Below are 13,665 nucleotides of genomic sequence, written 5' to 3'. Positions count from 1 at the left end.
CTGTCTCTCATATGAGGACCCTTGAGATGACATTTAGGACCCATCTGGATAATCTCAGATAATCTTCTACTCTCAAGATCAAATTTGTTACCACAGGAAGGAATATTCACTCCTAGGGATTAGGAAGTACATGTACTGTTTTGAGGGGCCACCATTCAACCCACTATGCTTGTCATTAGTGATATGGCAGTACCCTGGCTTTTCTTTAGAATGGTCATGAATTATGTTCTTTCCTCTTGGTTTCTCCAGTAATTTGCAGTTCTGAAGATGAGAGCTCTTTACAAAGGTTCCCCTGCCAAATAAAAACCAAAGTAAACAATAACAGCTAAATAAATTGTCCTGCCAAGCACTTCTGCCAAGAGTTTTGCAATTTGATATTAACAAAGCAATAGGCTCCTGTTAAGAGGAACTAGCTCCCTTATGACTTAGCCACAAATTAATTTTTTAATTAATTTTTTAACTAATAAAAATATGTTCTTAATGATCTATCATCATTGCAAGCATATCATTGTGACTATGTAACATATTCCTTGAACATCATTTCCCGAAGCGTTCTATGATTGTTTCTCTCATTACATCTTCACAAACCCTGGGTAGGAGAGCCAATCCCTTTGCCTCATCAGTCAGCTAGTATCACATCGCACTGTGCAAGGGGGCTACTAAAGTCCCTTGTTGTCACTTTTCCCCGTGTTTCTAGATGGCCCATTCCCTCTACCTCAAGTCTTTTTTCATATAGCTTTTTCTCAGTGAGGCCTTCTCTGACCACCTAGTTAAGATTACAGACCACTCCCACTGCCCCGGTACTGTCCAACCTGCCCTCATCCTTTATTTTTCCCATAGAACCTGCGCCTTTAACATTCTAGATATTTAATTTACATGTTTTGTTTATTATCTTTCTCTCCCTTTAGAATGTTAGCTTCTTAAGGGCAGTGATTTTCATATGTTATGTTCACTCTATATCCCGAGCATCCAGATGGGTATCTGATGGGTAGTAGGCCTTTAGTAAGTACTTAGTGAAGAGTTTGATAACTGAACACTAGGTCTGATCTGCATGATACTTTATACCAGTTTACCCTTCCTAGGCTGCGGATCTTTTTATATAGTACCAGTACACTATACCTTTTTTACCTTTCGCCCCCACTACTCTTTATCTAAGGCTACTGGAATTTGCCAGAGAAAGACATTATTCTAAGAGAAAGCTAAGACTATATCCCTCATAAACACAGATGCAGAAATCCTTGACAAAATATTAGCAAATTGAATCCAACCAAGGTTAATACATCGAGACAAGCTGGGGTTGATCCTATTGAATTAAGAGTTCACTATAGCTGAGGATGGTCAACTCCCAGCCCTCTCACATTCACAGCAGGACAGTGACAGACTCAACAGCACAGCTATATAAAGGATGTGGTAATCCTAGGAGGTGAATTTGCGAAACAGACTCCTCAGCTGCCAGAAATTATACAGGCTAGAAGAAAGAAAAAGAAGTTTTTGCTTCCATGCTGCTGCTGGTGGGAACTTAAGGATTGATTCCATCAAATTACTTTGTAGGACCTTCCTGTTACTTCAGCAACTAAACCCCCTTGATGAGTATCCCAGATAGGAATCTGAACATTATCAGTGAATTGTACTCTGCTTTAAAAAATATCATAGTAGCAATCCAAGTTTCCACTTGCCTTTCTCCAAGGTCTGTTTCCTTCTCTGACATGTTCCTTTTCTCCCACCTCATTTATAATTTATTTGCTTGCAATGTGCTTTTCTTCTTTGTTATTGCTTTTCCTTTCTTCCATTGTCTTTTTTACTGCTAAACACAGTAAATTAAGTTTATAAGACAACCAAATTATAAAATCCATGACGGCAGGAACTCTGTCTTTCTGTTCATTCATGTATGCCTAGCACTGCTGGGCATGTAGTAGGTCGTTCAGTAAATAGCTTTTGGGTGGACAGATGGACAAATAAGTGGCCTTTTAGTCAACTTAATCTTTCATAGTACTAGGTTAGTCCTTTGGGACCTTCTTAAAAGCATATGTTCTTTCTAACTTCTACTCCAGATTTTTTTTTTAAATATGCTCATTTTATTAGCCTTCTGGGTATTTGAAATCCAGAAAAATGGATGTTTTACTGAATAATGAAATTGTGAGCAGAGTTACTCACACACTCTCTTTCATTAAGATCTGTTCCTTTTCAGGTCTGGTATGACTCTAAATCAGGTAGTCGTTGGGAAGGAGCATGTACTGTGAAGATCCCAGTAACCTTGGACACTGTAAGTTACTTTCAGGATGTAATTTTTACCTGCTGTGTTCTATCAGTCTGCTGGGACTGCCATGATAAAATACCATAGACAGGGTGGCTTAACCAACCAAAGTTTATTTTCTCACAGTTCGGGAGGCTAGATGTCCCAGGTGAAGGTGCCAACCAATTCATTGCCTGGTGAGGACTCTTCCTGGCATGTAGACAGCCCCTTTCTTGCTGCGTCCTCACATGGCAGAGGGAGAGAATGCACTCTTTGGTGTCTCCTTATAGACACTAATCCTATCAGATCAGGGCCTCACTTTACGACCTCATTTAACCTTAAATACCTCTTTAAAGGCCCTGTTCCCAAATATAGTCACATTGGTGGTTGGGGCTTCAACATATGAATCTTGTGGGGACACAAACATTCAGTCCATAACATGTGCCTGATAGCAAGAACCAAGGACATTAGTGTTCTGCATAACAACACATGTAGAAAGAGTCAAAAAGCAGATTAATGGTTGCATAAGGATGGGGCAGGGAGAGGGTTTGGGAGCGATGGGGAATGACTGCTAATGGGTACAGGGTTTCTATTTGGGATGAGGAAAATGTTTCAGAATTGATTGGGGTGATGGGTACATGACTCTCAATATGCTAAAAAACATTTAATTGTACATTTTAAGTGGTTGAATCATATGGCATGTGAATTAAATTCATACCAATAAAGTTGTTAAAAACTGAAAAAAAAAGCATAAACACATAGCCTGGTCTCACAATATGAAACATCAAAGACAAACAACTCTTCCCCATATATTTACCTCTGTATGTGTAAGAAAGAGAGTAATGCTGAAAATTGTGTAAAAATCGTGATCACCACACACACCATATGAAAAGTCCTTCTACCAGACCAAGTCACAAAGCATGAGTTTTCAGTTGTAACCCTGGACCTCTAGGTGCAAGGGAAGGCTGTCAGGTTAGATGTTAGAATCACAGGGGCCCAATTCCACCTGAACTTGTGAAGGGAAGTTTGCTCTTGCAGCTAAATCACAACCACTACTGCAGGCCCTAAGTAGTGTTAAGAGCAATAAACCTTTATTGATGTTGTTTTTTTAAACAACATCATAAGCAGTATGAACTCCATAATAAAATGATTTCAGATATCAACTTTCAAATCTAGAAGAGACCTTAACATTCATCAACTCCAGTCTCTCATGCTTATAGGAGAAGAAACTGAGTTCAGAGAAGTTAAATTACTTGTCCAGGCTTGTGGCTAGATTTTGGCAGAACTGAGAGAAGAACCCAGGCCAGCTACACTCCCACTTCAGAGCCCATTCTGTACTAACTTACTACCTCAGTAGTAAGTTCTTTGAGAAAAAAAAAGAAAAGAAAAGAAGAAGTTGATGAGGGTGGAGAGATAAATGCGCTTTACTTCTTGGTGCCAACTCTGAGTCAGGCAGAGGGTAGACATCTTGACTACTCTACCCTCACACCCAACTACATCTATATTCATGTACTTTTCTCCCTCTGGTACTTTACTCAGAGCAAAGTACAGGCTGCCATATGATCTAGAGACTTCCTTACAGAGGACTGTATGGGGGGGCAGGAGACCTCCAGGGCTTTCCGTGCTGGGAATGCCGCTCCAGAAGAACCATAGGTATGGGCCGTGTCTATAACACTTGTTAGAGTCACTTAAAGTGCCTTTGGTGGCTTCTATAACAGAAGTTTTGCAAACTTACTCTCAGAATTGAGTCAGGCATCCCTGATTCAGGGATGCAGGGAATAGGAAGGGTATGAACTGTAGTAAGTATGGACAAAGTCATCTCCCAGAAACCAAGAAACTATAATTTTTTATATCCACATGTACATACATGTGGGCCTACTTACCCAGGCAGAAAAACTCACTCCTTAGCAGGGCCCTGGAAAGAAACATGTATTATGTTGACAAGTAAATTAAAAATACAAAATAGGAACTACTGATAGGATAGGCTGAATAGATAACAAATTGATGAAGGGTGAGAAGTTTCCCTAATAAGAAATGAACCATTTTTTTAGTGTTTGAACTCTTTTCCTTTTAATGCCATGGCTTCCCTGTTTTCCATCTTTGTGCTCACAAATTTATTTTGCTTTTGAGTCTATATTTGTAAAGAACGTGAGTCTTGGGGTGCCTGGGTGGCTCAGTCGGTTAAGTGTCTACATTCAGCTCAGGCCATGATCTCACGGTTTGTGGGTTCAAGCCCCATGTCAGGCTTTGTGCTGACATCTCAGGGCCTGGAACCTACTTCAGATTCTGTGTCTTGCTCTCTCTCTGACCCTCCCCCACTCGTGCTTTGTATCTCCTGTCTCTCGATATTTTTAGATTCTACTTTGAAATTGCCTTATACAAATACTCCTTCCCCAAGAGTATTGTTCTGTTGTAGATACCAGTGTTTCAACGAGGTGGAAGTATAGTACCAATAAAGACGACTATAGGAAAATCCACAGGCTACATGACTGATTCCCCATATGGACTCCGGGTGGCTCTCAGCACTAAGGTATTTGGGAAATGTTACCTTTACACATCTCATTCGTTACTACTTTATCTCTTTATAGGAGTAGTAGCCTTCTGAGTATGTGACACTATGTAAAAACGATAAACCCCAGTAGTTATGGGATGGGTGCTTCTGATGGTTTGAATCATTTCTGATTCACTGTCCAGCTTGTCTGACTTTCCTGGAATTGTACTTAAGAGAACTCTAAGAACTAGAAATGTTAGCAGTTTCCTCTGAAGCATCATGACCTTGGTGCTCTGCAACTTGGCATTAAGGTTGGTGTTGATTACCACTGGACTAAATGCTCATTGGGCATAGTCAGCCTGCTACATGGATTAGCCCTAAAATTCAGTCTCCTGTAAGAGGGTACCTATATCTATGCAATATTTCAGAAACACCGACCCCACACAGTGACCTCTGTTCTCATCAGATGGCTCAAACAACTAAAATTTTCTGGGGTAAAGCTTAGAAGGATCCAGAATTTGTATGTCCTTTTCAGAAGATCTTTTGAGCCAAATGAAACCTATAGCAGATTCCTTTCCTGTCCATTTGCCCAAATACAGTTCCAACACAAATTCTTATTCTTCTGAAAGACTAAACACAAATTCTTACTCTTACACAAATATTATAAAATAATTAAATTTTCTTTTTCTTACATCTTTCTTTTCCATCTACTTCACTTAGGCATGTCTTCTTGGGCCAAACTATAAGCCTCAGACAACAAAATAAATACAAGAGACTCGATATCCATAGCACGTCAAACATTGTCAATAACAGTAAACTGCCATATGGAGTGCTGTGACATTGTTTGACATGCCAAAGAGGTCCTCCTACTGAAGGAAGCAGGAACTTCCATGTCTAAACAGAGGGTTTATAAGGATAGTTGATCTTATCTATCATATGCTACATTTTTTTTTAGCTTTGTTTTATTCTGTGAACTTTACTTGACCTGTTGTCACATTCTAGGATACTATTTTTAAAGAAGCCACCTATGCCACTACCATATTTCAGTTTAAATTTTTTTCAGGGGTGCATGGGTGGCTCAGTTGGCTGGGTGGCCAACTTCAGCTCAGGTCATGATCTCACAGTTCATGAGTTCGAGCCCTGTATCCGGCTCTGTTTTGACAGCTCGGAGTCTGGAGCCTGCTTCAGATTCTGTGTCTCCCTCTCTTTCTGCCCCTCCCCTGCTCATGCTCTATATCTCCCTCTCTCAGAAATAACTAAACATTAAAAAAATTTAAATTTTTTTTCAGCAAGGTCTCTTTGTGCTCCTCTCATGTGACTTCCTTATTCATATTAATTCACTAATGGGCATTGAATGTATATATTTGTATGATGACATTACACAGTTTGAATAGTAAGCTTTGGTTTAATAAAAATTTTCACAAATGACATTGTTTTCCTAGTGAGCTATTATATAAGCACATTCTCTCTCTCTGATTCACTCTCCAGGGTTCTGCCGTGGGTGAATTGTATCTTGACGATGGCCATTCATTCCAGTACCTCCACCAGAAGCAATTCTTGCATAGGAAGTTTTCATTCTTGTCAGGTGTTTTGATCAACAGGTAATAGCAGCTGAAAAGTTGTGTGCTTTCTTAAATAAACTTTGCTATCCTCAAAAGCACAGCTGTTATTTTAAGGTAGTATTTAAAAACAGTAATGATGAAGGCCATTTATGGAGTATTTTTCCTTTTTTTTAGCTTCACTAAGATATAATTGACAAATAAAATTGTAATATATTTAAAGTGTACAACATGGTGATTTGCTCTATGTATATACTGTAAAAGGATTCCCCCCATCAAGTTAATTACCTCATCCATCACCTCACATATTTACCTTTTTTGGTTTGTTTGTTGTTTTGTTTTAGTGAGAACACTTAAGTACCTCTATCGGCAAATTTCAATTATACAGTATAGTATTGTCAACTGTGGTCACCATCTTATACATTAGATTCTGAGACCTTATTCATTTTGTATCTTAAAGTTTAACCATCCTCTTTCTTTTTCCATTTGCAAATAGAATCAGTTTTACTACTTCCTTTCCAATTTGGATACCTTTTATTTCTTTTTCCTGCCTAATTGCTCTGCCTAGGGTGTCCAGTACTATGTTGAACAAAAATGGTGAGGAGTCAGCATCCTTGTCTTCTTTCTGATCTTGTTTCAGCTTTTCTCCATTGAGTATGATATTAGCTGTGGGCTTGTCACACAGCTTTTATTATGTTGAGTTACATTCATTCTATACTCATTTTGTTAAGAATTTTTATCATGAAAGACTGTTGAATTTTGTCAAATGCTTTTTCTGTACCTACTGAAATAATCATATTATTTTTATCCTTCTTTTGTTAATGTAATGTATCACATCCTGGGATGCTGAAGCATCTCTGTATCCCAGGAATAAATCCCACTTCATCATGGTGTATGATCCTTCATTGAGGAATTCTTCATCTGTGTTCATCAAGGATATTGGCCTGTAACTTTCTTTTCTTATACATGTCCTTGCTAGCTTTGGTAGTGTTCCATTCTTTGGATGAGTTTGAAAAGGACTGATATTCTTTAAATGTTTGATGTAATTCAATAGCAAAGCCATCTGGTCCTGGACTTTTCTTTCTTGGCATTTTTTTGGATTACTGATTCAGTATCCTTACTAGTAATTGATCTGTTCAGATTTTCTATTTCTTCATGATTCAGTATTGGTAGGTTGTAGGTTTCTAGGAATTTATCCATTTCTTCTAGCTTATCCACTTTATTGGTGTGTAATTATTCCTAGTAGTTTCTTTTGATCCTTAGCATTTCTGAGGTATCAAATGTAACATTTCCTCTTTCACTTATTTTATTTATTTATTTAAATTCTAGTATAGTTAACATACAGTAATATGTGAGTTTCCTACTTATTTGAGTCCTCTTTTTGTTGATAAGTCTAGCTAAAGATTCGTCTATTTTGTTTATATATTTTGTTTATATTTTATTTTTTAAGTAATCTCTACACCCAGTGTGAGGCTTGACCTTACAACCCCAGGATCAAAAGTCACATGCTTTACTGACTGAGCCAGCCAGGTACCCTGGTTTATTTATTTATTTTTAATTAGCTCTTAGTTTCATTGATCTCACATTGTCTTCTTAGCCTCTGTTCCATCTGTTTTCACTCTGACTTTTGTTGTTTCCTTCCTCCTACTAACTTTGGGCTTAATTTGTTCTTCTTTTTATAGTTCCTTGAGATGTAAAGTTAGATTGTTTATTTAAGATCTTTTCTTTTTCTTAATGTAGGCATTTATTACTATAAACTCCCCTCTTAGAATTGCTTTTGCTGCATCCTGTAAGCTTTGACATGTTGTGTTTCCATTTTACTTTATTTCCCTTTTGATTTCTCTTTGACCCATTGTTGTTTAGGAGCATGTTATTTAATCTCCCAAGTATTTGTGACTTTTCCAGTTTTCTTCTTGTAATTGATTTTGACTCTCCTACTCTTATGGTTATAAGAGATTCTTGATATAATTTTAGTCTTTTTAAATCTGTTAAGACTTATTTTTTAGTCTAACATATGATCTATCCTAGAGAATGTTCCACGTGTACTTGGGAAGAATATGTATTTTGCTCTTGTTAAATGGAATGTTCTCTATATATCTATTAATCTATTTGGTCTAACATGTAGTTTAAGTCCACGTTTTCCATATTGATTTTCTGTCTGGATGATCTATCCACTGTTGAAAATGGGGTACTGAAGTTCCCTGCTATTATTGTATTACTGTCTATTTCAACCTTCAGATCTATTAATATTTGCTTTACATATTTAGGTGTTTTGATATTAGGTGCATAAATATTTACAAATGTTATAACCTCTTAGTGAATTGACTCTTTTTTTGTCTATTTTTTTATTAAATAGTTTATTGTCAAGTTGGTTTCCATATAACACCCAGTGCTCATCCCCACAAGTGACCAAGTGCCCTCTTCCATGCCTATCACCTCCCTTCCCCTCCCCCATCAGCCCTCAGTTTGTTCTTGGCATTCAAGAGTCTCTCATGGTTTGCCTCCCTCCCTCTCCCCCACTATTTTTCCCCTTCTCCTCCCCCATGGTCCTCCATTAAGTTCCTCCTAATCCTCCTATATGTGCAAACATATGGTATCTGTCTTTCTCTGCCTGACTTATTTCGCTCAGCATAACACCCTCAAGTTCCATCCACTTTGCTACACATGGCCAGATTTCATTCTTTCTCATTGCCATGTAGTATTCCATTGTATAAATAAACCACATCTTCTTGATCCATTTGTCCGTTGATGGACACTTAGGTTCTGTCCATGTTTTGGCTATTGTGGAGAGTGCTGCTATGAACACTGGGGCATATGTGCCCCTATGCATCAGTACTCCTGTATCCCTTGGGTAAATTCCTAGCAGTGCTATTGCTAGGTCATAGGGGAGTTCTATTGTTAATTTTTTGAGGAACCTTCACACTGTTTTCCAGAGGGGCTGCACCAGTTTACACTCCCACCAACAGTGTAGGAGGGTGCCCATTTCTCCACATCCTTGCCAGCATCTAAAGTCCTCTGATTTGCTCATTTTAGCCACTCTGACTGGCGTGAGGTGGTATCTCAGTGTGTTTTGATTTGTAGTTCCCTGATGAGAAGGGATGCTGAGCATCATTTCATGTGTGTGTTGGCTATCTGGATGTCCTCTTTGGAGAAGTGTTCTTATCTTCTGTTCTTATCTTCTGCCCATTTCTTCACTGGGTTGTTTGTTTTTCGGGTGTGGAGTTTGGTGAGTTCCTTATAGATTTTGGATACTAGCCCTTTATCTGATATGGTGAATTGACTCTTTTATCTTTATGTAATGATCTTTGCTGTCTCTTATTACAGTTTTTGGCATAAAGTCTGTTTTGTCGGATACAAATATAGCTACCTCTGCCTGGTTTTGGTCTCCATTTGCATGGAATATCATTTTTCATCCCTTCACTTTCCTTCTGTATGTGTCCTTAAAGCTAAAGTGGGTCTCTTACAGGCAGCATGTAGCTGGGTGTTGGCTTTTTAACCATTCAGCAACCGTGTCTCCACTGATTGGAGAATTTAGTTCAAATACACTTAGAGTAATTATTGATAGGTGGTTTGAGGGTTCATACCTCAGATGGGGGCCTTAAAACTGGGTTACTAAAAATGTGGTCCAAACTCTTCACTCTTTAGGGAGAAGTTGGGATTTGGGAGTTCCCCTCCCACTTGTATGGTACTGTCCTGGGGGTGGGGAGAAAGAGTGTGTTCTCAGCCTTTCCTACCTGTCTTGATGTGGGTATTTTCTCAGTTGCTCAGTGTATGGGAGTCACTCAGCTAGTTTCTGGATCTCCAGAAGGGAATTGCCCCACCTGCAGCTTTACTTTCAGTACATCCATGAAAGGAGAGAGAAATTCAGGGGCCTCTTACATTACCATCTTGGTCTGGAATTTCTCTGGAGTATTTTTCAATCACTCCATGAACCTTCCTTCCTTATTATCTCCATCTTCCTTTTCTTCCCTCTCTAAAAAATAAAAAAGAATTCAATTTAAGTTCTGATTAATCCCATTTATTCACCCATTCAACAATTCATTAAGTATCTGATTTCTTAAAATTTGATTGCAGAGTGCAAGTCACATTTGAGACTTGAGTGTCCTTAGGTGATTTCTCTCCAAATGGCTTGTTAACGGGAGATTGGTTTGTCTACTGGTGAGGCAGTCCTGGGTACACAGAATTATCTTTTTCCTTTTCTTCATCCTAGTAAATATGACAACCATATTGTTCCTGCCTCCCCAGGGAAAGATGGGAAGGGAACCCACAAGGCTGGGATGTTGACCTAGTAACCAGTCCAAACCCCTATGCCTCGCCTTTCCTTAATGCCCTTTGTATCTATTCCAGTTGTGCCGACAAAAGAGGTCATTATCCCAGCAAGTGTGTGGTGGAGCAGATCTTTGTCCTAGGCCTCAAGAAGCAGCCATCTTCTGTGACCACCTATTCATCTGGTGAGGAAACGGGTCATTTGTTTTTGTAAACATCGACGTATCTGCAGTGAAGAGATGATTATCCTAAAACTGATGTAGTGTGCTGAGCTGAGTGGACCCTGTACTTTCTGAAATAAATTGGTCAAATACCCATGTGTCTAATAGGAGCAAAGCCATCCTGCTTCTCCTCATCTACTGTTCTTTCTGTGAACTGTAAGCTGTTAACATTTTTCTAAGGGAAATTATTTGGGGCTTGGAACAATATTGTAGCTTCCCTGAATATTTTTTAACCGTAGCTATCTGAAGCTGCAGAGAATCATACCCATGTTTACAGAGTTTCTTAAAGGGATATCTCCTGTCTTACCTGCCAAACTTCTTGGGCAGATCACTTTGTTCCTGACAGTTTCTCCTCAACCAGTCTTGCACACCAAACGATGGAGTGTTTAATGTTTAAGAAATTCGTGGAAGTCCATGGATAAAAGTGCTATTAAACTGGGTTTTCCTAAGTGGGGTTTAAGGTTTTATGACCAAGTCAGAAATATTTTAGATTCAAAAGAAAGATTTTACTCTCCTAGATATTCATCAAGCTTTTCCTGTTATTGTCTTGATATTTAGATGGTAAAGATGAGCCTGTGGTTTTTACATATTGTACCACAATGTCCACCCTGAGCCTGGAGAAGCTGTCACTGAACATCGGCACTGACTGGGAGGTCCACATCAAATGACAGTGACGTGCACCTAGTGATGGGCACAGGAAGCAGCCTGCACCTTTCAGCCTTTCCCTCGGCCTTTTCTGAGATTTGTGCTGTGTGCTAATTGACTTCTCTGGCTAAGAACAGCTTTCACTAGGCACCACTTTACTAACAAAAACAGATTTCAGGTTTTACCTTTCTAGAGGTACTAGGAATACTTTTTGTGTCAAACACCACCTCTTCTTCTAGATACAGGTAACCCTGAGACATTTAGAGTTCATTAATCTTCCCCTGTTTCTTGGACATGGCTCTGTGGTCACCACCGTGGACCGATGAGTAGTTTCTCTTTGAGCACAGCTGGATGGTTGTGTGTGTGTGTGTGTGTGTGTGTGTGTGTGTTTAAGTAAACTCTACCCTCAATGTGGAGCTTGAACTCATCAAGAGGTGCATGCTCTACCGACTGAGCCAGCCAGGCACCCTGGATGGATTTGTTATGTGTGAGATGTGGGCCAAGCCCACCATTTGTGGTCCATTTGTGGCAGCTTGCCTCAGGCCATGCAGCATGGTCAGTCTGGCTACAGTGGCTGAGTTACTCAAGGCCTGTCTCCAAGGGGACAGCAGCCTCTTGTGCTCCCCAGTCATCTTTCACCCACTTAGATGTGGGCAAAACCACCCTTTTCTGCCTACACTGCATACACTGAAGCAACAGGGAATTACTCTCCCCTAAAGATTGACTCTGAAGCACAAAGGATTCCCTTCCCTTTCATACTTTTTGGGCTTCAAAGTTCCCAGTTAATCTTCTTAAAATTGTAATTTATCTTAATTGTTTTTATTAAATACTGTTTATTGACCACAGAAGACTTGTAACATAAGCTACAGTTTATATTTAATAATAAAATAAATACCCATGTCCCCACTACTGAACTTCAGAAATAGAACACAGGGCTGGGATGAGGGTGAGTTAAGTAAGGCACAAATTAAGGAGATGTCAAAAAAATGCAATGATCAAAATAAATACTTTAACGTATTTTTAGAAGTCAAAATTAATGGAAAAAAATCCATGATAAACAGAATATCAAAATTTTAAATAAAGACAGGATCAGTATTACTAAGTTTTCCTTCTCCCCGCCATCTCCAGTATGCTTGGCATGGGCTAAAGCCTTATGGCACACCCGTTCCTCGGGCTGCTTCCTGCTCTGGAGACACCAGTGCCTCCTCACTGCCCATTATTGCATCTGTGGGGCAGCCTCACATGCTCAGCACATTTTCATGTTTCCTCCACTGAGCAACTTGCCAACTGCCATCTCTGTGCCGTCTGTGCCTGGGCCCTGGTATCCACCACCTTCCTCCTACCCATGCAGATCTTACCATCCATTGAGGCTCAACTCAAATGCCGGTTTTCCATTAAGCCTTTCTAAATCCCCTGTCACCCCCGTGCCCCTGTACCCATGTGCAGTGACTTTGCCCATCTCTGAAATGCTGCTCCACTTATAATGCGTGCTCTCCTAGCATCCTCAGGGACAGTCCCTTAATGTCTCAGGTTTGTCTGTCTTATTCCCCTGCTAGAGTGCATGTTCCTCCAGAGCATGTTATGTTTGTCTTCTGTCTGCCAGAGCACCGTTATACTTGCCTTTCTGTAGCTATTGGCTATAATTAGTTAACTGATGGATTTGATTGATTAAAAGTGGGAACTGAATGTATTTGTTTCTGATTTACTTTTCTGACAGGCTCTTCCCTCCAGATGTAGTAAACATTGTGCATTTCCTTGTGGACACATTTGATTATATCAGTTGGGATTTGAGCTTTGCACCACATAGACATGCACAGATTCTTTGCTATTTCTGTACGTTTTGCAATTCAGGAAAAAGGAGGAAGTCTACACTAGCTGAAGCCACATTTCCCAGCTTCAAACTTCCCTTAGCAACCTACAATAAGATTCTACCTGAAAACTGGGTGCTTTCACCTAATACACAATGATGGTTTTTAATAGCATGTGAAGCTGAATGATTAAGACCTATCTTTAGATTAACATTTATTGCCTTTATTCTTCCATGTAAAATATTTTTTGGAGGAAGGAATGAAATAAGAACTAGTATAGTAAATTGGTGGGAAACTACTCTGTCTTGACCCAGAATGATCTTGATACGTTCACCTAGAGACACTGAGTGGAGAGAAATAACAGTCTGGGTGTTCACTGTTCTCTGCCTTTATGGCTTCTCACACTTCTCCCGCCTCCTGTTTCTGCAGCTGTTACCAGAGC

General features: G+C 39.5%; 1 protein-coding gene across 1 annotated transcript in view; it reads left to right on the top strand.

Annotated features, from left to right (window-relative positions):
* The window catches only part of GANC (glucosidase alpha, neutral C), a 77,483-nt gene extending 64,395 nt beyond the window's left edge, over nucleotides 1–13,088 (top strand). The window contains exons 20-24 of the mRNA XM_077764603.1: nucleotides 2,189–2,263; nucleotides 4,650–4,763; nucleotides 6,213–6,325; nucleotides 10,631–10,734; nucleotides 11,329–13,088. Coding sequence (XP_077620729.1) covers nucleotides 2,189–2,263; nucleotides 4,650–4,763; nucleotides 6,213–6,325; nucleotides 10,631–10,734; nucleotides 11,329–11,438 — 516 coding nt within the window. The 3' untranslated portion in view covers nucleotides 11,439–13,088. The remainder of the gene's footprint in view (nucleotides 1–2,188; nucleotides 2,264–4,649; nucleotides 4,764–6,212; nucleotides 6,326–10,630; nucleotides 10,735–11,328) is intronic.
* Nucleotides 13,089–13,665: the final 577 nt, after the last annotated feature.

Source organism: Crocuta crocuta, unplaced genomic scaffold (assembly GCF_008692635.1).
Source record: "Crocuta crocuta isolate KB4526 unplaced genomic scaffold, BGI_CrCroc_1.0 scaffold102, whole genome shotgun sequence".
Classification (NCBI taxonomy): Eukaryota; Metazoa; Chordata; class Mammalia; order Carnivora; family Hyaenidae; genus Crocuta; species Crocuta crocuta.
Note: the sequence above shows the minus strand (reverse complement) of the source record. Positions and strands in the feature narration are given on the sequence as shown.